Here is a 23460-nt window from a genome sequence, read left to right as displayed (position 1 = left end):
CTTTCTGATGTAATGTTTGGTAGCTGTCACTTGTCACCCTCCAGAATTTGCTTAACCAATACCTGGAAGGAGTTTGCAATCTAGAGCCAACCTCTGGGCTGGGGGGAGTTCTTAGGTACAAGGCAGTGACATGTGACAGTGCCGTGTCTCCTGATGCTGAACTGTGTGTTTTGCGTAGAGGAAGTCATGCTGGCTGAAGAGAACAAAAATTCGGGGACCTCAGCCTTAGAAGGTAAGACCAGCAATGCCCTTAAAATCTGCCTGCCCTTCCTTCTGCTTGCCTAGAGCTGGAGGCTCAGACCCTCCAGCCATGGTGGGAGGTCTGGGGAGGGCCCAGGGAGCTCTGCAGCCCAAGAGAGGGATGACAGGAGGTGGATTGGCACCATAACTCCTGAGAGAGCTGGGAGGTGTCTGATCCCACACTAGGGACAGCTCTGGACTAGGATCACCCTCCATGCTGTTACCAGACCTGAGTACTGATCACCAGGTCCTGATCTGATCTGGCTGCTGGCAGAGCTGGGCCACTGAGACTCCAACACCTGTTCCTCTTGTCTTCCCAGTGCTCAGGCGAGCCACCATCAAGCGGAACCGGACGGATGCCATGTCGGGTGATGAGCAGTGTGTCGACATCTCCTCTGTGGGCGAGCGGAGGCTGGCGCAGAGAAGACCTCTCCATCCAACCTTGGGTCAGTGCAGCCTGGAGCTTGCTTCCCCCAAACCTCTGCCAGCTGATTGGGTTCCCAGAGTCACACCCATCACGTGGAGAGTGTCACAGACCAGCCATCTCTGCTAGTTTAGCAGCAAACCTCCTGCTGCCCCCTGTGCCACATAAAAATTCTCTGGAGGAGTTGTGTCCCACAAGAGCAATGCCCGTGAGCCATCTGTCCTGTCTCATGTTGCAGGAGAGGCTGAAGCACCCAACTCCTTGTTCCCCTTCTTTTTCCTTCAGGTAACCCCTCGAGTCACTCTGGCCTCAAAGGTGCCAGGGTGGATGGAGCCTCCTACTTGCGGCACAAGGAGCGACTCCTGCGCATCTCCGTCCGCCACATGGTGAAATCCCAGGTCTTCTACTGGATCGTCCTCAGCCTGGTGGCTCTCAACACTGCCTGTGTGGCCATCGTCCATCACAACCAGCCAGCCTGGCTCACCCACTTCCTCTGTGAGTCCCTGGGCTCGGTGCAAGTGGGAGAGCTCTGTTTGGGCAGGAAAAGCCTTCTTATCTCCAGTGGTTGGAGGCTGCAGCACACCCCCACTGCTTGTCTCGAGGCACATAGGGATGAGTCCTGCCACAGTTGTGCTGGTGTGGAGCTGGGTGGGGAATAACCTCAGCTCCATTCACTGTTGATGACAAACAACCACGTACAGATATTTAATTCAGCTTTGCCCTTGGCCCCATGGCCATTGTCTCAGCCTTGTGAGCAAACACGGAGGAGTTGTGCTGGCTCCGTGTCCTTCAGGCCTGATATATTTGAGAGAAACACTGCCAGTCTCAGTGGAGTTTATCCCAAAACTGTGAACAGTGGTGATGGAAAGCTAGCTGGAGAACCACCTTTGAATGTGCACAAGCTATTGCTGCAAAGCCATGAATTTTCAGGGATGGGACTGTTCATGGCAGAGCACTCTGGTTAAAATCTTTGTGCAGAGCATGGTGATGGAATCCCAGGCTTGGAGGTTCCCAGTTATGAAGCCTCCCTGAGCCCAGCATGGGCCAGGGCACAAGGTCTGGTCTCAGAAGCACTGGGGCCACGTCCTCTGCAGCGTGGGCTACTGCAGAGCAGCGTGGTCAGTGCCACATGTCACTTGTGAGCTGCTGCAGTGAGGACAGTGCTGCTTTCTCAGATGTATTATTCTTTCTCACCTTGAAAATGTCCCTGTCAGGCCCCAGCTCTACCCAAATCTGCAGCAGTAGGCTCAGGCCTGCCAGGCTCCCAGCACGCTGCGGTGAGGTATGACAGCTGGTCGTGGTGAGAAGCATCTTCTGGGAAAGGTGAAGAGCAAGGCTCTTGCCTGCTAAATGTTTGTGAAATAGCTGGAAAGGCTTTTCACTGGCTCTTGGCTGTTTGGCTCTGTTTCCCTGGCCAAATTCCAGCCATGCAATGATTTTAATCCAGGTTGATAATATTCCCCTACAGAGTCATGTGGTTGATGCCTTTGTAGGCTCCTCAGCTGCTGTGGTTTAACGCCAAAGAGCTGCTCTGCTCTGGCCATGTCTGGTCCTCTCAATCCCCTGGGACACTGGTGTATCTTCCCTGAATGATTAACTCATGAGCTTGATGCTCTGTTACATATGGTTTAGCTCCTCACAGATAAAATTCCCTCATCCCAAACCCTGAGAGTCTGGGATGCAGCATGGTCCTTGACTTGTCCCATCTCTGTGGTGTGCTGAATGCTCAGCTGGTGAGTGTGTGCAGTGTGCTCCCCACAGCTCAGTGTCTCAAGCATGCTTGGGTTTTGTCTTCCAGACTATGCAGAGTTCCTGTTTCTTGGGCTCTTTCTTCTGGAGATGTCCTTGAAGATGTACGGGATGGGGCCACGCCTTTACTTCCATTCTTCCTTCAACTGCTTCGACTGTGGGGTGAGCAGCCCCAGGGATGCTGTGGGTGTGGGGGGAGATGCCTGGCAGGGTCTGCAATGCAAGGGGAGATCAGGATGGCCCTCACAGTGGGCAGGGAGCACTTTCTGCCAGGATAGCCTAAACACCAGGTCCTGGACTGGGTGACAGGTGCCTCTTCTTCAGGGATGTTAAGATTCCCTGCAGCAGCCCATCCTGAGCCTGTCTTTGACTTGTGACTCTGTCTGCTTCTTAGGTCACAGTGGGAAGCATTTTCGAAGTGGTTTGGGCTATATTCAGACCAGGAACCTCTTTTGGGATCAGTGTGCTACGAGCTCTTCGTCTCCTGCGGATATTTAAAATAACCAAGTGCGTACCCACCATCAGTGCCTGTCTCAGACTGTGGCTGTAGCCCAGATCCTGTCACTCCTGCTCTCCTGCTGATGGCACCAGCATCACTGCCAGTGCTCCAGCAATCTCTGTTTTCTAGGTACTGGGCATCCCTGAGGAATTTGGTGGTCTCGCTGATGAGCTCCATGAAATCTATTATCAGCCTGCTCTTCCTCCTCTTCCTCTTCATTGTGGTCTTTGCCCTGCTGGGAATGCAGCTGTTTGGAGGCAGGTATGTAGTTTCAAGGCTGAGGAACAGGAGTTTCTTGCTGTTAAAGCCAATTGATGACACCCTCTTTAGGGGCCCAGCAAGACTGTGCCTTCCACTTCAGTCTCCTCCTACACAAAAATCCCTGCTCAAGGGCTGCCTTGGGGTTGTGTGGGTCCTTCTGGCCAGGAGACCTTCTGGTTTCTGGTACCAAATGCTCAGGAAACCTTTTCTGGAGTGGAGAAAGGTCCTCCTAAACACAAGAGAGCCAGTAGCACAGCAGCCAGGGCTTTGGTGACCTCGGTATTTCATCCTGTTTATGTTCACCCTGTCCTTTTTCCAGGTTTAACTTCATGGATGGGACTCCATCGGCCAACTTTGACACCTTCCCTGCAGCCATCATGACGGTGTTTCAGGTAGGAGCTGGGCTACCAGGAGACTCAAACAAAGGGTCTTGGGGCCACCTGCTCACTCCCCCATGGCTGGGAGGGGCTCTTTACACCAAACAAGCTGCTGCTTCCTCCCTCTCCTGCACAGCAAAGTGGATGGAAAGAGGTGGAAATGCTTCCCCTCTGTTACAGGAGATGAAGAGTTTCAAAACTCTTCTGAGGAGGCTTTAAGTCCTCATCAGTGTGCAGTGGGATCTCCCTCAGGCGCTGCAGCTGCAGACTGGGTTTTCCACTGTGCGGGGTGTCCGTACACAACTCCTGTGTGTTGGTGGCACTGATGTGCAGGTGATGGGGAGGTGCAGGTGACAGAGCTGCTGCCTCTTGTCCCCGCAGATCCTGACAGGCGAGGACTGGAACGAGGTGATGTACAATGGCATCCGCTCCCAGGGAGGCGTGCGCTCAGGGATGTGGTCCTCCATCTACTTCATCGTCCTCACTTTGTTTGGGAACTGTATCCACTGGGCTGCTGTGCTTTTCCTGCTGACAACCCCATCTCCTCACCCTGTCTGGGGCATCCCCCTCCCTGCTTGCTGCTCTTTCCTCCCCTCCCAGCTGAGGGAGAGCCACCACACGTGTGGCAGTGCTGGGTGTCCCCAGGGCAGAGAAGGAGCTGTGGGGAGGTGCACTGAGGGCTGTTTTTGGGGGGTGGGTGAGGAGTTTGTGCCTTGAGCTGGCGAGGAGCCATCCAGGCCACCCTCCCTTGGGAGCTGCAGATACACATGTCCTTAACACTCGGCTTGTGCATCCTTAGCTGCTCTCAGATACTCTGCTGAATGTCTTCTTGGCCATTGCCGTGGACAACCTGGCCAACGCTCAGGAGCTCACCAAGGTACGTTCCTGCTGCTCCTTTTCCTTCTCCCGTGGAGAGAGTGGGGGCAAAGCCATTTAGGCTTTGAATTAGGAAAATAATTGAACTTGCTGGTCTTTCCAGGATCACCCACACTTCAAGTATGGCTTTAACTATTTCTGCATTTAAACTGCCCTGTTCCATTTGCCATCAGTCAGATGGACACAACCCTCATCTGTTGGATGGGATCTGATGTGGAGTGGGAAGCATTTTCCAGTGGTGTCAATATTTATTCCCCATCTGCCTACAGGGCAGCAGATGTGATTTAGGATGCAATTTAGGCCGGTGCTTAGCTGCTTTTAAGACCATACTGGGGAATATTTGGGGAACGCTAAATTGTTGGGGCACCATCTGGAAAACGGTGAGTAGGAGAGAGCTGCAAGGGTCGTTGCCACTCTTTGGAGCAGACCACTGATCCTGTGGTGCCTAGACTTTTGTGGAGCCCGTGCTATTACTCATATCCCTGGGGCTCACTGGGAGGCATCCACGCCGGTGTAAATCTGACCCGAAACGGGGCATGGTGCTGGCTCGCCTGAGGGTACCAGCAGCATCGATTAAGAGAGCGCTGAGTTTTTGTAAAGGCTGAATGCTCGCTAATGACTCCTAATGACATTCTTTGCTCCGGAGACACAGCCATACTCATTAAAGCAATCCGGTCATTCGTGGATGCCTCACCTCCCACTCCGTTTGGGGGATGGCTGTCTGGCCCTTGTGACTGGGAAGAAGGGAGGGCTGAGCTGGTCTGCGCTGTCTGGGGTTGTCCCACCATGCTCAGCCCAGCTCTTGCCTGGAGTGGGCTGGGTTCACTTATTCCAGCAGCACTGATGTCGTGGGGAAGGTTTGGTGGGGAACCTGCATCCCCACAGCACAAGGGAAATGAAGTGTCTCGAAGTGATGCCTTAAGATTTTAGCCTTTATATTTTTCAAATCCTATACTGCATTACTGCATAACTCCAAAACTCCATGTAAAGTGTTAATTAACTGTCTTTACATTTTGGTCAGACAAAGCAATTCCTCTGGGCCTGTGAGCCAAGGACACCCTACAGCCTCAGGCCCTGAAAAGTAAAAACAAAAGTGAATTATGGGGGAGCAAACTAGGGGTATATCCCTTCATTACCGGAAGCTGTAATTAACCCCTGATATGTAAACAGACCAAACTTAAATTGTGTGAAAAACACATGACCATTGTCCATATTGGGTGTAGCCCCTCTTAAGAGGCTTTTGACTGCCTAAGTTATACCTATTGAAGGCCTTTAATAAATACCCACTTTTATTTTCTTAATCTTGTCTAGCCTCTGTTCTAGGTAGCCACTCCAAGGCATCAGAAGTACAGGTTTACCTCAGTCCCTCAAGTCTTGGCGTCAAGGGTTGCCCTGCACATCCCTCACTGCTCCTGATGGCTGAGCTTTCCCTCAGAATCCGGACATCTCACTGAGCAATGCCCCTCCTTTCTCTGCAGGACGAGCAGGAGGAAGAGGAGGCCTTTAACCAGAAGCATGCCCTTCAGAAAGCCAAAGAAGTCAGCCCCATGTCTGCCCCAAACATGCCTGCTATCGAGTGAGTGACTCCCCAACACCACCCTGGTGACCCCCCGAACCCAGCCAGGCTTAGGAGGGCACAGAGCTGCAGCAGAGCCTGGCATGGCTGTTTGGGGGGGCTGCCAACAAGAAAAAGGGCTCCTCACATGGGGTGACCCCCTCTCTGGGCATCTTCCTGGAGATGGGTGGAGGTCTAGGAGTGTGCTCCCCACGAGCAGCAGTGCTTTTAGAGAGGTGACAGTGTGGGGAACGGGCCACCAGGGAAGCCCTGAAATTGCCAACCTCTACACCAAGCTGCAGCCTCAGTGCTTGGCATGGCAAAAATATACTAGAAAGGCTTCCTGCCCCAAATATAGAGCTCAAGCACTCAGGGCTGATGTAGGAGGCTGGGGAGGAGGAAGGTATCTCAAGTTATTCTTGAGGAGGGGTGATATTTGTTCCTGGGGAGTGTTTTTTCATGGCAGAGCTGCAGGAGAGCAGCCAGGGCGGGGGGAGAAGGGAGCAGTGGTGTCACAAATCTCCCTCGGGCTCCTTCCTGGGGAGCGAATGCAGTTAGGAAAGATGGAGCGGGTTTGTGAAACCATGTTCGATTGTGCAAAAATTTGATTTGGGTGAGAAAAAAAGCCCCAAACCATATAAACCTCCAGCATGGTGTTAAGAAGCCTTGTCTCTGCATTTCAGCAGGAGAAAACTCTGTTTTTTCCTTCCTAGCTGCCTTTTTTCTCTCTATTTTGCGGTGTCATATGGTCTAAATCACATAAAACTTTCAAAGTCAACATTGGAACGAGGCGTTTTGATTTGTTTCCCAAAACAGTACATTTCAGTACAGCTGAAGGGATTATTTTATATTTTTTTTCTCTTCTTATTTTTTTTTTTTTCCCCCTTTTTTTTTTTTTTTTTAATAGAATCCCTTCCCGGGGAATTTTAGGTTTCGTTCTGCTTTGAAACCCAGCCAAGCTCGTACATGGCAGAATCTCTTGCAGATTTGCTGAGAGAAACTGCTGTCTTCAGGCGAGTGCTGATCTGGGGGGTCAGAGGCAGCCTTGGGAACGGCCCCCTCCCTGCTTTGGCAGTGGTGGGATGCTGTGGTCCTGCATCCTGCGTGGTTTTAGGGGCAGCAGGAACGGGGTGTGCTTGTAAGGCTTGCCTGATCCCCCAGCAGCCACAGATTTTACCCTGGATCGGGGCTGCTGGGATGTTCATAATAAATCCGTGTCTGCCCAAGTACTAGGGGGATTTAGGGGAGGGGTGGTGGATGTTGGCTCTGTTTCTGGATACCAGTGGGAATGTGTTGGATAAAGTGAGGGAACAGAGAGCTTTAGGCTGTGGAAGAGGCTGAGGAATGGACAGATAGCAGAGAGAAGAGGGGGAGATGGAATATATTAGGGCAGTCAAGGACTTGCCCACACTGCACATCCCTGATAGAGCTCTCTAGTCATTGTCAGATAGAGATGGTTGGCAAAACAGATCTTTTCAACCTTTCCTTGTCGTTCTGGTGGCATTGAATGGGGAGGTATTAATATTCATGAGGCTTTTTTCCAGCTCCTCCCACTCACCGGGATGGATTGAGGTCAGGGTCAGGCAGTAGGACACCACAGATTAGGGCTGATGGTACAGTCAGCCTCAGGTTTGGTGTGCTTTTGGTGGTGCTGAGCTTGTGGAGGGAAGGTGGGGACAACACAGGGGTGGTCAGGGCAGAGCAGAGCTGGCACAGAAGGGAGGCTGGGAGCTCAGAGCTGGGTGTGTGTGGACACAGGCGGCTCCATTTCCATTGCAGGTGCATTCAGGTTGGCATGGGTGCTCCTGCTGGAGGAGAGGCCCGGCAGTGTGGGGATGGATGGGTGCTCCCACGTGGCCAGGGATGGTGTGGGTGGCCCTGGTGGCCATTGGAGCATTGTTTGTAGCCGGGTGCAGATGGCTCGGGGCTGCTCAGTGCGGGAGCTGCCAGATGGACATGTGTTGGGTGCTGGACATGCTGTGTGGACATGTCTGGGGGCTCAGCCACTTGTGGGAATGCTGTGAGTGCCTGCAGATCCAGCCCTGCCTCGGGCGTGGCACTGGGCCCTTCCCATGCACAGGGATCCATGGAGACCATAATCACCTGCATGACTGGAGCACCTCTCCGTGAGCTTGAAGCTGTTAAGCCTGGAGACCTTAGAGCACCTTGGGAGAGCTGAAGAGGGACTTTTGACAAGATATTTTATTGACAAGTGATAGGACGAGGGCAATGTCTTCCAACTGCTAGGGAGTGGTCACAGCAGCGAGCCTGCCAGAGCTCAAGAAGCATTTGGACAGCGCTGTCAGGCACATGTCAGGAGCTGGATTCAGTGATCCTCTTGGATCCCTTCAGACTCAGGCTGTTCTGGTTTCTGTGATTGCATATTCTCAGGGCCGTGTTCTTGGAGCTGTGTGTACCTGAATCTTTTCTATGCTGACACAAAGGTAAAAGCCTGGAATCTCCCCAGCTGCTAACGTGTGTGAAGGACCTTGCCAGCCCTGTTAACTTGCTCTGTGTGGGGGCTGCTTAGGTGACAGGAGCTCTGTGGCATCTCAGCCTGGCCTTGTGCCTTGTGTTTGCTGGGGAACTTCATGCTCCCCTCTGTGCTCCCAGGGCAGCATCAGCTCACGGTGATGGCTCTGAGCAGCTCAGGGCTGGCCTGATGCGTTGCTTCCTCTTTCCAACTGCCCTGTGCTGCTTGGGAGAAGTGAATTTGGAGCTGTTTGAGACAGCTGTTAAATATCCAAGGATGTCTCGGAGCTTTTGGAGGACTGGAGCCTGCACTGCCCTCCTGGTGCACGGTGTGGGGAAGGCTCCCAGGGAGCGAAGTGTCAGCGTGAGTGCGGGCAGCCCGTGCCCAGCGTGCTGGGGGCTCGCTGTGGATGTGCAGGGCCAGGACGACGGGCTGCCCAGGGAGGGGGGACAGCTCTCTGCGCTGCCCACACGAGTGGAAGGAGGGCATTGAACCCGTTTGTTTTTCCTCCCCAGAAGAGACAGGCGGAGGAGACACCACATGTCGATGTGGGAGCCACGCAGCAGCCACCTGTATGTGGGCGGCGGGGGCGCGTGTCCGTCTGTGCCTCCTGTGCTGTCTGTGCGTCCGGGGGCCGGGCACACCCCCTCCCCTCCGGCCTCGCCGGCAGGGACGGGAGTGGCAATGACCTGTGTGTGTGTATGTGGTGTATCCGTGTGCCCCGTGCTCCCCTCCGGTGTGTGCCCCGTGTGCGGTGCCGGGGTGTGGGTGTGCGGTGGGGCGTGAGCAGTGCCCGTGTGTGGGTGTGAACAGTGCCCGTGTGTGGGTGTGCTTTGGGATGTGAGCATTGCCCGTGCCCCTGTGTGGGTGTGAGCAGTGCCCGTGCCCATGTGTGGGTGTGAGCAGTGCCCGTGCCCATGTGTGCTCCTGGGTGTTTCCCTGTGCCGCGGGGGTGTCGGGAAGGGCACGTCTGTCTTCTCCACGGTGTTGTTTTTTACCACTTCGCGGCACAGCCCAGAAGCCCGGTGCAGCTCCTTCCCCTCAGACAGTCAAAATCGCTGCTCCTCAAGCCTCAGGGCAGGCTTGCTACCCGGGATGTGCCGGGAGAGAGGCAAGGACAGGTCCCTGGATGCAGCAAGAGGGCTTGGCCCGTATTTAAGGTGTCCCCAGGCAGTGACACAAGAGGAAGGCAGTCCCTGTCTGTCTGGGACAGGACAAGCCAGGATGCTGGCAGCTCCCAGAAGCTGGACGTGCTGCCTGAAAACTTCAGGGCAGCAACGAGGCTGCTGGGGCTGGTCATCCATCAGCCTGATGCTTTCTGAAGGGGCACAAGCACACTCTCAGCCCCGTTTCCATCCCCCGCCAGCACCAGGGGACGCTGACGAAGCCTTAGCACAGCCTGTGACCCTGGCGGTGGCGCTTCCTTCTCCCTGGGATTCCCAGATTCAGTCCAGGGCGGGTGTTTCCCGGGGGATGGTGTGGGCAGCCGGGATGGTGACCCCTCGCTGTCCCCCCGTGCTTGCAGGCGGGAGCGTCGCCGGCGGCACCACATGTCGGTGTGGGAGCAGCGCACCAGCCAGCTGCGCCGGCACATGCAGATGTCCAGCCAGGAGGGCATCAACAAGGATGAGCCGCCCCTCATCAATCCCCACGCCAGCATCTTCCGCAGGAAGAGACCCGGGGAGGGTGTCACCCTGGAGAAATGCACTGAGGAGCAGGGCAAGGGCGAGCGGCCGCTGGCCGAGGGACCCGAGCAGCCGGCCCCAGGGGCCAATCCCGGCGGGGGCGAGGACAGGACATCGCCCCGGGCCAAGCGGGACAAGGACATGTGGCAGCAGAAATCTTGCCATGGGAACTGTGAGCCGGGAGAACAGGACGGGGCGGGAGGCAGCATCGAGGATAGGGCCAGGATGAGACAGAGCCAGCGGCGCAGCCGGCACCGCAGAGCCCGCATGGAGGGCAAGGACACGGCTAGCATCTTGGGGAGCCGCTCTGCCAGCCAGGAGATGGGGCTGGAGGAGGCCAGCACTGCCGAGGGGGCACAGGACGGGGACCGGCGTGGGGACGTGGCTGCAGCAGAGGCACTGATTCCGGGGGAGCCGGAGGCGAGCGGGGAGTCCATCAGGTTGGTACCCGCAGAGGGCATCTTGCCATCTCCACGGCTCCTCGTATTCTCTTCTTCTCCTATCCCTGTATCTCCTCACGCCTCTTTTTCTCCCCTGTCCCTCCCGCAGGACAAACGGGGTCCCTGCTGGCGATGCCGATCTGATTGGGGCCGCCAAGAAGGGGAGCCCCCCGCACGCCGCAGCCGAGCTCTCGCAGGGGAAGGTGACGGAGCCGGACTGCAGCAGCCCGGACACGAGCGAGCAGGCGCTGCTGGAGCCCAGCCGCACCGTGAGCCGCAGCGAGCCCGACCTCTCCTCCATCACCCCCAACACCGAGAAGGCCACCGAGAGCACGGCCATCATGATCGATGTCCACGACTCCGCTGTGGTACAGAGTGAGGACCCGTCTCTCTTTCCTGAGCCCCTCTCCCAGCCCTCGGGGACGCTGTGGGGATGGAAAGCCGCTTGCATAGCTCTTCCTGCCTGCATACATCAGCTGGGGGATCTCCTTGCTGCTCCTTGCAGTACCTCACCCCACTTTTGCAGGGGAGCCCAAACGCTGATGCACCAGCATCCCCTGGGGCCCATGTCCCTTTCTCACATCTTTCCATCCACCCTTTCATCTGATCCATCATTTCCCCTTCCTCTCTGCCTGGGCAAAACTCTCGTATTCCCTGTTTTTCCTGGAACATCTGTAGCCTCCGGCAGCTCACTGTCACTCAAACCCCTTAGCAGCATCATGCTGTCAAGGTGAGCTGCTTTAAACAGTGTTATTAATTAACCAGCAAGGTGAAAACTGGCCTTGTTAAACCCATTTCATCTGCTCCATCCCAGCAGCTCGTGTGTTTTCTTCCTGCCTAGTCCCTCTCCCCGAAACAGCACAGGGATTCCGAGCAGGAATGAGGGGGGTTGCCCGGGTGGCAGGGACACCCCAAGGTGTTGTCTGGGTGCAAGGCCAGGCAAAGGCTCTCGCTTTCCTGCAGTTAGCAACAAGACAGACGGTGAAGCCAGCCCCTTAAAGGAGGCCGAGACCAAAGAGGATGAGGAAGAAATGGAGAAGAAGAAGCGGAAGAAGGAAAAGAGTGAGACGGGCAAAGCGATGGTGCCACACAGCTCCATGTTCATCTTTAGCACCACCAACCCGTGAGATGATTTTCACACTAGGGCTGGGGAGGGCTGCAAGGGGAAGGACCCCAGACATCACCAAAAACAGGGAATCCCATGAGAAGGGAGCTGAGCATCTCCCAAACAGGCTTGATAAGCAGCCACGGAGTTCCCCAAGCCCCACATCGCTCTCCCTCTGTAGCAGCTGTGCTCATGGCTCTGTCTCTCTCCCAGCTGCTGATTGCTAGCTGGGATTTTTATTCACTGTTTGTTATATTTACCTGTAGCTCTTCCCCAGATCCAGCAGCCTGGAAGAGTAAGCACCCCAGTTTCCTAGGGGCTCTCCCTGCCTGGCTGTGGGGCAGAGACAGCTGAGGAGAGGGACCAACAAGCCCAAATGTCCCTTGAGCTCCTTTCTTTTGCTCCTCAGGCTTTGTTGCCCATCTCCCCACCCTGGAAGGTGGCGATACGGGGTGGGCTTTGCACGTGGGCTGCAGCTGTGGCCTGCCAGGTGCTCACAGGTGGGGTGTGGGCTGTGTCCCTGCAGGGTGAGGAGGGCCTGCCACTACATCGTGAACCTGCGCTACTTCGAGATGTGCATCCTCCTGGTGATCGCCGCCAGCAGCATCGCCCTTGCCGCCGAGGATCCCGTCCTCACCAACTCCGACCGCAACAAAGTGATTGCAACCCCCCACCCTGCTCCCCCCACCAGTGCAAGCAGAGCTCCTGTAGGATTTTAGCTCTGTAGGATCTGTAGGATCAGGGCAGCCAGTGGTGGCACTTGGGCTGTGCCGTGGAATCTGGCTTATTCCCCATCGCCTTCCCTTATGAGCCATGGGAGTCACCCTCAGCTTCCCACACGTGGGGTTTAGAGCCTGGGGAGACACCAGGATGCCTGGTCAGCTGTAAAGTGGCTTGAACTGAGGAGATACTGGTACAAGCACTGATATGAGGCACATGATCCTGGCTAGCAGTGTCATTTCCAAGCCACTTGCATGGGGAATGATTCCTTCCTGCCTGCACAGGCTGGGTTTGGGGCTGTCCTGAACTCTTAGGGACAAGGCTGGGTTTGGGACAGGCAAACCAGCCCCGTGTTTGCTCCTGAGCCAGGAAAGCTGCTGTAGCTGGGTGTCTGCTCAGCAGCAGCTGCAGAGCACCTGTGCCCTCTCTCTGCAGGTCCTGAGGTATTTCGACTACGTCTTCACTGGTGTCTTCACCTTTGAGATGGTGATCAAGGTAAGAGCCCTGAAAGGATGCAGCATCTCTGGGAAATAGCTCAGTTTTGCAGTTCTGGTCCTAAATTTACACAGTGGAGACCTTAAAGTCTGGTTCTTAGCAGTGGTGCTCCAGAGTGCTCAGCACTTTCTTTATCAGCCTTGAGGCTTCCACCAAATATGAAGTCCTACACCCAGGACACTGGGATGTGTCCGCAGTGCTCCTGTCCCCAGCTTGTCCCTTCCACTTGATGTCTGAGCTGCTCATTCCCTGCCTTTTTCTCTCTGCATCTCCCCTCCAGATGATTGATCAGGGCTTGATCCTGCAGGACGGCTCCTACTTCCGAGACCTCTGGAACATCCTGGATTTCATTGTGGTGGTGGGAGCGCTGGTGGCTTTTGCCTTGGCGTAAGTGGCTGCTGTCCTTGTCAGCTCCCTGCCTTCCCTTGCTGGGGTGGGAGGAGGATACAACTGTGTCTTATGGCTACTAGACTCTGATTTGCTTTCATATTTTATTTCTCTGCACCCTTCTGCTCTGCTTCTGGGACGGCTCCTGGCAGTGGTGTGTGGCTGCTCCAGAGATGTGTTTCTCCTTGTTTGTCAGAAGCTGGTGAGAAAGCAGGCAGGGAGCAAGGCAAGGCAAGATGGAGATGCTAGGAAGAAGTTGGTGGTGAAAGTGGATTTGAAACAGAGCAGAAGGGGCTGTTAGAGAGGGGGAAAATGGCCTAAAGGTGCCAGAAGTGGAGTTATGCACATGCTATGCATCTTGGGGTGCACAGAGATAGCAAAAGCAGCAGCCTGCCAGGTGGAGCTGCCCTCTGAACATGTTTGTGCTGGAGATGGTACCCCTGGCTGGTGACTTTTCCTCTGGTTTGAGGGGGACATCGCTCTGGAGCCCTGCAGGAATGGGGATGAGGCCGGTGGGGTTTGTGCCAGCATCCTCTGTGGCATCACTGAGAGGGCTGTGTGCTTGCCCTGCAGCATCCCCACTGAGCAGTGCTTTGAGACTGGGCTCTGGTACTGAACTTGTGGCACCTGTGGGTACTGGGATCTCCATGGCGCCATGGAGAGCAGGAGCAGGCAGGGATGAGTTTCCTGCTGCTGTGATGTCCCCTGTGCTGCTGGCTGGGGCAGGGGGTGCAGTGAGCTTAGGGAGGGATGTGTGGTGCCAAGGTGATGCTTGCAGGGAAGGGGCTGTGCTGGCCCATTGGTGCCCAAGGAGGGACAGGAGGAGAGAGGAAAGGCTCAGGCTCCTTTGTCACGCTGTTGTTCTCTCTTTGTGCCTGTGACACTGGCAGCAGTGGCTGGTGACAGGGGAGGGCCTGGCAGCCATGCAGACGGGAGTCTTGGCCTTGTCCACAGCTCAGGTACCGTGCGGACTCTTGGGGTGGCCACGAGGTTCCTCGATGGATTACAGCCCGTAATCCATCCCCCCCATCTCATCCTGGATTGGGCAGCAGCTCCTTCTCCTAGTTCTCACCCACTTGTACCCCTCTGGCTCGTTGCCTGTGCCTTCCTCACCCTCCTCACCCCATTCCTTGCCTGGTGCTTCCAGCCCCTGCTCTCTCCTTGGGAAGAGCATGGGAGAATTCAGCTCACTCAGCACAGGGATGAAACAGACCCTGGCATGGGGAAGGGGCTTGGGGCAGGTTTGCTGGATGGGAACAATGCTCTGAGCCTCTGGAAGGCCACACAGGCCACCATGAGGGTGGGTTGAGCCAGGGTCTGGCTGATCCCTCCTCTGCCAGGACAGCCCTTCAGACCGTGTCAAAGGCATCAGCAGCCTGAAGATGCACTGAGTGGCTTGAGGAGCAGGGCAGGGAGCCTTTTCCTTCCAAGGCAACTTCCATCAAGGATTTTGATGGCTGAAGGAGCACAGGTTGTTGGCTCAGCCTGCTCCTGGGTGGAGGGGTGTCCTCACCAGTGTACCCTAATTGTTTACTGTCCCCTTGCCCTCACCCCACAATTCCTGCAGTGGCCCCTGCAGCTGACAGGGCCCAGCACCCAGCATGTGGGCAAGCTGCCTGGCACCTTCCAGCCCTGCTTGCCACCTGCCTGCCTCCACCCCTCCTCCTGAGGGAAGGACATTCCCTCTGGGCATGGGGCAGCTGAATTCTTGAGAGTGAGCACCCCCATTGGCCGTGGCACCGAAGCCCTTCCTGTGGAGAAGGCAGTGGCATCTCCACACATGTTTGCAACAAGCACTGGTGTCTCCTGGTCCCTCTTGCAGCCATAGCTGGGTAAATACTGAGCTGCTTGTGCCATGAATGGAGGCTTTTAATCATGTAAACCTGCAGGATCTTCCTAGCATCTGCCCTGCCTCCAGCGTAGCTCCTGCTGGGGGAGATGAGCTCATGGCTTTGGGAGTGTAGGGAACAAAGGCACCACAAAGATTTCCGATGGGTTCATACATTATAAAGCATTTATAAGAACACCTGCCTCTCCCCTCAGCAGCCAGCACCGCCACAGCCATGGGAGCTGCAGGATATTCACCAGCTCTCCATGTCCCAGCCTGCTGCCCTCCCTCCTACCCTCCCTCCTGCTCTCCGGGGGAAAGCTCTGGTGGTGATGTTTCAATCCGTTTGCTTTTCTTCTCCCTCCATGAGCTCTTTGATGTGGGGCCAGAGCAGGGGGAGTGTTCTTCTCCTTCTCCTTCTCCTTCTCCTTCTCCTTCTCCTTCTCCTTCTCCTTCTCCTTCTCCTTCTCCTTCTCCTTCTCCTTCTCCTTCTCCTTCTCCTTCTCCTTCTCCTTCTCCTTCTCCTTCTCCTTCTCCTTCTCCTTCTCCTCCTTCTTTCTCCTCCTCTCTCATGGGGCTGGGAGGGAACAGCAGTGCCCCTGAAGTGGCTGTGGTGATTACCTGGATGAGAGCAGCTCCTGACTGAGTCCAGCACTTCCCAGCAGGAGTTCTGGGATGTGCCATGCAGGTTTCCTGCCCCTTTTGCCTCCCCTCTGCACTCTGGAGTTCCCACAGGGATCCTGGTGGGCACAGCAGGAGATCTTTGAGCTGGTTCAGCAGTGCCACCACCACCCACAGGCTGTCCCTGCCACATCCAAATCACTGATAACCAAGTGTCCACCCCCAAAGCCATCTCTTTGAGTGCCATTGTGGCTTGTCCACTGCTCCCTGGGAGGCCACAAATCCTGAGAGAGAGGCTGTCTCCATTCATCCGTAGCTCTCCACATGGAAAGCTAATCCATCAGTCCATACACAGCCTAAATAAAAAGCTGTGAATATCCAAAGAGTTCAAATTAAATTAGCTGAAATAACAAGAGCCACAACTAAAAACCCTGCTCGCCTTTGCCTCTCTCTGAGGAGGCATTTCACATTCACAGCAGTTTTACAGAGCTGTCCAGGGGTGGTGGAAAGGCTGGTGGAGAGGTTGAGTGGCCAGTGTGGAGCCCTTGGTGTGCAAGGGCTGATTACCTGGCAGAGAGGCCTCTTTCCTTGCAGCATCTCCTTGTGCCCTTTGGCACCAGGGCCTGGAAGCAAGAAGGACCCCTAGGTACTGCAGAGTAACCTGGTGTAGGGCAGGTCAGGACAGAGGTCCCACCACAGAAGTGCTGCAAAGTTAAAGTGTCACCTTTTCAGCACACCTCTCACGTGTGGGACTAACACCCCAGGGGCCAGGGTTAGTTTTACGTGTTTTAGGGAGTGTTTTACCTACAGGCTTTGCCCACAGTGCTGAGCGCTCTGTGTGCACGTGGCAGGGACTTGGCTCAAACAGGGACAGAGGCTGGGTTACAACCAGGGACCTTGGAGCCCACCTTGGCTTGTCCAGTTGAGTGTCCTGCTGGCTTGCAGGAGATCCTGCACTGCAGTTCAGGCTCTTAATCAGTGAAGCTCTCAATTAGAGGTGATTTAGCAGAATCTGGATGTGGCTTGCAGGTAGGTTCCCTTGGAGGCACCTGCCTTTCTCTCACTGACCCCCACCACTCCTGGCTAAGGAGGACTGTGTGCCTTCATGCTGTTGCCCACTGTCCCACTCCATGCAGGTTGCTCTTGCAGCAGAGCTTTCTCTATGTGCCAAAACCTCCAGCGGGGAGGGCAGGAGGGGCTTCTGGATGAGTCCCTGCCTGGAGATGTGCCCCATGCTGAGGGTACAACATGGTCTACTCACCGTGCCTTTCGCCCGAGGTCTGGAGTGGTGGGAGCAGCTGCAGGGTCCCCGTGCAGCTCCCCTGACACTTTTCTTACCTTCCTCCTCTCTTTCTTTTTCCATCTCCCTGCTGGTGGTGCTTGGTGGCTGCTGGGCTGGATCGCCGACAGGAATGCTTTGGGGTAACTATGGTGCTCGAGATCTTGTGGGATGCTGTTGCTGGGAATGTAGGGGGTGGGTGCAGGTGGATGTCAGCATGTCTGGCACCTGGGCTGACCCTTAGCTGCGTTTTCAGGGACTGCAGCACGCTGCTCTGCAGGCATTCCTGAGGGCTGGAGGGATCCCCCCTCAGCAGGTGTCAGACACTGCAGTTGGGGTGTCCTTGGTGCCAACTTGCACCAGCTGGGTGCTGCCCTCAAACCCTCCCCCCAGCACTCAGACAGATGCTCCAGGCCCTTATCCAGGCCCTATTTCTGAGCAAAACAGGAGCAAAGTGACTCCTAGGTCTGTCTGTACAGTTGCTTCCCATGCATGTGAGGGCTGTGCTCCTAGGGAGGACTATTAATTAGTGGTTTTGTTTACATCTCGTAATGATTAAGCCCATTATTGTACTCCCTGTTGCATTAACCCTCGCCAAGGAGCTGTGTAATTGGGAGCATCTGTTGTTGCAAGTAATTTCCTTGACGTTTTTCAAGGGTGCCTGGTGGATCCAAGCTGTGCCACCTTCACCAGGACCTCACTGCTCCACCCTGAGATCCAACCTTTAGTTAAGAGACAAGAAACCCCCACCCCTGGTATTTTGGTTAGGGAATAATCATCATATTCAAGAAATGAGGGCCATGACGGGGCTTTTTTAAAGAATTCTCCTGGTAAGCTCTGCCTCCCTCAGCTGACCTGAGGTGAAGGCAAGAGTAGCCCTGATAAGAAGAGACCTTAGAGACCCTTCCAAGGGCCCAACCCCTGTGCCTTGGGCAGGCACACCTTCCACTAGACCAGGTTGTTCAAGGCCCCATCTAACTTTGTCTGGAACACTTCCAGGGATGAGGCACCCACAGTTTCCTTGGCAATGTAGACCCCATTTGAGTGAACCACCCTCATTTCATTCAGAATTTCTTGCAACTGGTAGGAAATGGTTTGCAGGGGTGGTGACCCTGAGCAAGCCCCGTTTGCAAACAGTGCCTGAAGGAGGGAAGCAAACCTCCTTGTGCTGCCTGTGCCCTGCAAACCTCCTGGCACTGCCTGCCCCAGCCCTGGCACTGCTTCCACAGCCAGGGGTTTGTTGAGGTCGCTGGAAGGGTGCTAATCCCGGGAAGGAGAGGATTACCTTGTTTTCCATCTCTGCCGGTGTCAGCGCGCGTGTTGGAGGAGCCGTGTTTAGGTGGGCTGAGCGCTCAGCAATGTTTGTGCCCCTCCTGTTCCCATCTCCACACGTGCTGGGGGGGTGTTGTCGGCAGTTCAGCTCCCCAGGGCACCCAGGTCTACAAGGTTATTGTCTCTCTGTTCCGTTTTTGGGTGCGTGTGCCTCCCTCCGACGTGGCAGGACCAACAAGGGCAGGGATATCAAGACCATCAAGTCTCTCCGTGTGCTGCGGGTCTTGAGGCCCCTGAAAACCATCAAGAGACTGCCCAAACTGAAGGTAATGAGCTCCATCTCCTGCCCTACATCCTCTTCTCCTCTTTCCTGGGAGCAGGGGCCACCACAGTGATTTGCTTGTGAACAATAAATGAGTTGTTTTCAAAGCTTTTGGGGTGTTTTAGGAGCCCTGTCTGCAACCACAGCACCCTTCAGGCTGCTTCGTGTCTGGAGGTGCAGTGAGTTTTTAAAAGCAAGCCTGGACCACTGCAAGGTGTCCAGAAGTAGTTCCTCTGCCATGAAAAGTGGGGCTTGAGTGGATAAAAGGGAGCAAAGCCCAGATGTTCTCCTGAAAAATAGGCTGCCCTGGTTTTGGAGAGCTTAAATCGCTTTCCAAAGTTTTTGATCTTTCCCACCAGAGCAGGTCACAAACAGCTTGGGGGTTTGTGTGCTGTGCTGTCACGGTGTTGCACTGGAGAGGGATTTCCCATCTCAATAATGGGATTAATTCTGCATCACAGGTAGGATTATGAATTTCCCTACCTAGCTGATGCGATACAGAGCCAAAAAAGAGTATGAGACCGAGGAAGCCCTGTTTTTTACTTGTAAGTGGTTTGGCTGTTTGATGAGACCCATGGGGCAGACCCAGAAACATGGGGTTTGACCCCTGCTTTTCTTCCTGATCAATGGATGGAGCCAGCCCGTTCCAGTTCATTTCTGGAAGTGGCTGTCCTCATCCTGAAACAGGGATAAGGACAATCCCCACTTGAAGTGCTGTGAGAACCAAGGCTGAGAGCACTAAGGAACGTGCTGCTGTGGCAGGCAGAGGTATTTGCTCTGCCTCGTTATTTGGGGTTATGCAAAACGATGAAGTGTTCACTAATTAGTCTTGAGTGCTGCTAATTGCATCATTAGGATGGTCCCCTGTCTGCTTCCCTGGTTGCAGAGAACACTGAGGATACAAATATCCATCCCTGCTGCTGTCTCAGGGGCTGCATGGTGCCTACACAGGTGCTGTGAGCACTCTTGAGTGTTAGCCTCATTCACAAAATACCTTTTGGCCTGGGAGAAGGCCCAGCTCTTTCCGTCTTTCCCCAGCAAGCAGCCTGGTCTTGTTCCTGCCCTTTGCCAGGGCTGTGGCTTCCCCAGGGTGAGCTCTGCCCTCCCTTTCAGGCCGTTTTTGACTGCGTCGTGACATCTCTCAAGAACGTCTTCAACATCCTCATTGTCTACAAGCTCTTCATGTTCATCTTCGCCGTCATTGCCGTGCAGCTCTTCAAGGGCAAGTTCTTCTACTGCACTGACAGCTCCAAGGACACGCAGAAGGACTGCATGTAGGTGCCCTGTGGAGTAGGTCTGGTGCTGCTGACCCCTCTGGCGAGGACAGGGTACTGGGTCATGTCTGCTGTGGTTGCCCAAGAAGTCCTTGGCCATGACTTGCTCCTGGGGATGGCATGGGCTGAGCCCTGTCCCCAGTGCTGTGACCCATCCTTCTGTGGGGTGCACAGCCCTTAATGTGCTCCTGTTCTTTCCTCCTTCTCTCTTCTGTTTTACTTTTCCCCTTCCTCATGGTTGTTGTCCAGATTCTCCCCATTTCTTCCTGCTGTGACCCCCCCACACACACCCATGCTGCCCCCAGGGTTCAAACCCTTCTTCCCATACTCTGGCAACCCAAAAACTCAAGGTCACTGCTCCTTCCAACCTTGCAGAGGGAACTATGTGGACCACGAGAAGAACAAGATGGAGGTGAAATGCCGGGAGTGGAAGCGGCACGAGTTCCACTATGACAATATCATCTGGGCTCTGCTCACCCTGTTCACGGTGTCCACCGGCGAGGGGTGGCCCCAGTGAGTATTCTGCTGGGCCTGTCCCCTTGAATAGGGCTGGTCACATCCCTGTTGGGGTGGTCAGGTTACACCCAGTGGGACTGAGAGAGGAGCTGCTGGGCAGGAGGTGGAGAGAATAACAAATTATACCAGCACGAAAGAGCTTTTAGCCCCGCTGTGGGGCTGGAGCAGTGGCTGGGGTTGGCTTCTTCCTTAGAGAGTGAATGATAGATAATCCCTTTTCTGTGTGGCCTGGAGATATACTTTGGGTCAATATTAAGGAAAACAGTAGGACTGGGCCTCTCTAAATGCTCATGTGAGTTTGGGCAATATGTTTTGAACACAGGAAAATCCATTTTCCATCAGGGATGCAGCAAAGCTCCGTAAAACAAGCTGTAGCCATTTAAAAGGGTCATCCATGAAAGCAGATTAGGACAGAGCTTTACCTCGTCAGTATACAAGCGTGGACAGACAGAGCTGGGTCCCATTGGAAGTGGTGGATGTATCTGGTTGCTTTTCTTCACCTCTCTGCCCACAGGGTGCTGCAGCACTCGGTGGATGTGACGGAGGAGGACCGCGGACCCAGCCGCAGCAACCGCATGGAGATGTCCATCTTTTATGTCGTCTATTTTGTGGTCTTCCCTTTCTTCTTCGTTAACATTTTCGTGGCTCTCATCATCATCACGTTCCAAGAGCAAGGAGACAAAATGATGGAGGAGTGCAGCCTGGAGAAGAACGAGGTATGGTCTGGGGAGGGGAAATGAGGATGTTTCCATGGGGATTTTAGCAATTTGGGAGCTTGGAACTCCCTTGCTGTTGGAAAGATGAGAAACCCATGAGCCAGTTGCCTTTCTGGATCATGAAGGAAAGAATTACATCAGCCAGCACCTCCCAGGTGTCCATGGGGTCTGATGGGAGTTATTTTGCTGCAGAGGGCCTGCATCGACTTTGCCATCAGCGCCAAGCCCCTGACGCGGTACATGCCCCAGAACAGACACACCTTCCAGTACCGCGTGTGGCACTTCGTGGTGTCCCCGTCCTTCGAGTACACCATCATGGCCATGATAGCGCTCAACACCGTGGTGCTCATGATGAAGGTGAGCTGCTGGTCAGAGTGAGGCTGTCCTCTTTGGAGCAGTAGGATCAGTCAGGATGGGAGCACAGGTTTGGTTGTGGAGATGCTTTGAGACAGCGTCTGTGTGTGCATCGCCTTGGTACAGCCGCTTGAAACAACACAGGACCCAAACTGGAGGTGGCACCTTTTCTAAAAGAAATGACCCAAATTATTTAGACCTCTCAGCTACTGCGGGCAGATCTGGATTTCTTCTGTGCTCCCTTCTTAGAAGTGGCATCTGTCCTGGGAGAGGGGTGGAGAGAATAAGGAGGAGATGTTGTTGATGCCCCCAGGGCAAGGAACACGGACCACCACAGGTCCTGAGGGAGGGGTGAAGAAAAGAAGGAATTCTGGAGGCATCCAGGGCAGCAAACATAGGCCATGTCAGGTCTGTGCTGGGACAGTCATCAGCCAAGAGGCTGGCAGGCCCCCTCCTGGCTAGTGCTGTCTCTGTTTCCATCAGTACTATTCTGCTCCATACACCTATGAGCTGGCCCTGAAGTACCTGAACATTGCCTTCACCATGGTGTTCTCCTTGGAGTGCGTCCTCAAGATCATTGCTTTTGGCTTCCTGGTGAGTGCCTGCTCCTGTTCTTTATGAGCGTGTTAATTTGGACTTTGGTGGTGCACAGACCACAGAGGGAAGTTGTTAATAACGTGAGGTTGCTGCTACTTATTTTGGACCCTGGCCTGAGAGCTGCTTTTGGGCTGGAATCCTTTGGGTCTCATTGCACTTCCCAGTGCTGGATGCTTCTGGGAGAAACCACACTGCTGCTTTACTTCTTGCCTTGTGCTCTTTGCCTGAACCACCCATGTTCTGTGCTGCTGCTCTGTTAGAGCCCACTGCTGCGGCAGTGGCTGTGCTCCCTTGTCCCCACAAGTCAGGAGATGCTGGTTCACTTCTGTCCTTGGGCTGTACCAGCTGGACCAGACCTGAGCAGCAGTGAGACCTCCCTGACTGATTCACAGTCCCCAAGCTCCCAGCTGCTCATTTGGGGTCTGAAACCACAGGATTGCTTTTTCTTCAACTATTATTTGCTGCTTATGTGAGACAAATTCCACTATCAGGAGGGTTTCCAGCCACCCTCCTTGCTCCCAGCAGCACCAGTTACGGTCACGTTTGGTCTTGTACCAGCTGCTGCACAAATAGCAGGGGCTGAGATGTGTCCAGGTGTCTGTGAAGAGGGCAAAGCAGCCTCATGGCATGTGAGGGTCAATGTACTGAGCTGTTGCAGCCTGACCTAGGCTGTGGCTATTTTTCCTGCTCCCGTTTGCCAGGGTGGTCTGTTGGAGGCATGAATCATCTCCCAGGAGAAGCTGCTTGCTGCAGACATGCTCAGGTCTGCCACTGTCTCAGACACAGGATGGTGTTCCGGACCGTGGCTGCATACAAATGGGCTGCGAGGTCTCCACCACTGTCCATGAGCAGCCTTAGCCTGTGGCCCAGTGCCCTTCAGGCCTGCCAACCCTGAGCTCAAATCCCTTTCTCCCGCTTTCTTTTGCAGAATTATTTCCGGGACACCTGGAACATCTTTGACTTCATCACGGTCATCGGCAGCATCACGGAGATCATCCTGACGGACACCAAGGTGAAGCAGGGGCTGGGAGCAGTGGGTGTGGGGTGGTGGTGGGGGCTCCCACCTCCCTCTGACCCTCTCATTTCCTCCCAGCTGGTGAACACCAGCAGCTTCAACATGAGCTTCCTGAAGCTTTTCCGGGCTGCTCGTCTCATCAAGCTGCTCCGCCAGGGCTACACCATCCGCATCCTGCTCTGGACATTTGTGCAGTCCTTCAAGGTCAGTCTCGTGTGCCCTGGCCTCTTCCCAGGCCACAGGGATGTGGTGCTGCTCCCAAATATGGGCTGTTCCCAAGGCCTTGTAGGAGCGATGGATCAGCACAGCTCACCTGTGTGTTTTGTACTCCTCTGGGACTGGAACTGTGATGCATGAGATGACTCATCTGCTTCTCTTGC

General features: G+C 54.8%; 1 protein-coding gene across 11 annotated transcripts in view; it reads left to right on the top strand.

Moving 5' to 3' along the window:
* The window catches only part of CACNA1E (calcium voltage-gated channel subunit alpha1 E), a 125497-nt gene that overhangs the window by 83307 nt on the left and 18730 nt on the right, over positions 1–23460 (top strand). For 4 of the 11 annotated variants that reach the window (XM_042779580.1, XM_033067817.1, XM_033067819.2 and 1 more), the window contains 26 exons: positions 179–232; positions 561–686; positions 950–1159; positions 2463–2575; positions 2808–2920; positions 3042–3173; positions 3493–3565; positions 3932–4049; positions 4360–4427; positions 5905–6002; positions 8970–9026; positions 9980–10579; positions 10689–10954; positions 11543–11702; positions 12211–12340; positions 12840–12899; positions 13180–13286; positions 17146–17157; positions 18516–18612; positions 19722–19882; positions 20258–20395; positions 20913–21114; positions 21307–21471; positions 21952–22062; positions 22994–23077; positions 23159–23284. In XM_042779580.1, the coding sequence (XP_042635514.1) occupies positions 179–232; positions 561–686; positions 950–1159; positions 2463–2575; positions 2808–2920; positions 3042–3173; positions 3493–3565; positions 3932–4049; positions 4360–4427; positions 5905–6002; positions 8970–9026; positions 9980–10579; positions 10689–10954; positions 11543–11702; positions 12211–12340; positions 12840–12899; positions 13180–13286; positions 17146–17157; positions 18516–18612; positions 19722–19882; positions 20258–20395; positions 20913–21114; positions 21307–21471; positions 21952–22062; positions 22994–23077; positions 23159–23284 (3581 nt within the window). Of the gene's footprint in view, positions 1–178; positions 233–560; positions 687–949; positions 1160–2462; positions 2576–2807; positions 2921–3041; positions 3174–3492; positions 3566–3931; positions 4050–4359; positions 4428–5904; positions 6003–8969; positions 9027–9979; positions 10580–10688; positions 10955–11542; positions 11703–12210; positions 12341–12839; positions 12900–13179; positions 13287–17145; positions 17158–18515; positions 18613–19721; positions 19883–20257; positions 20396–20912; positions 21115–21306; positions 21472–21951; positions 22063–22993; positions 23285–23460 lie in introns of all 11 variants that reach the window. The other 7 variants (XM_033067814.2, XM_033067816.2, XM_033067820.2 and 4 more) reach the window with 3 other exon arrangements.

Source organism: Catharus ustulatus, chromosome 9 (genome assembly GCF_009819885.2).
Source record: "Catharus ustulatus isolate bCatUst1 chromosome 9, bCatUst1.pri.v2, whole genome shotgun sequence".
NCBI classification, from domain to species: Eukaryota; Metazoa; Chordata; class Aves; order Passeriformes; family Turdidae; genus Catharus; species Catharus ustulatus.
This window is presented reverse-complemented; position numbering and strand designations above follow the sequence as displayed.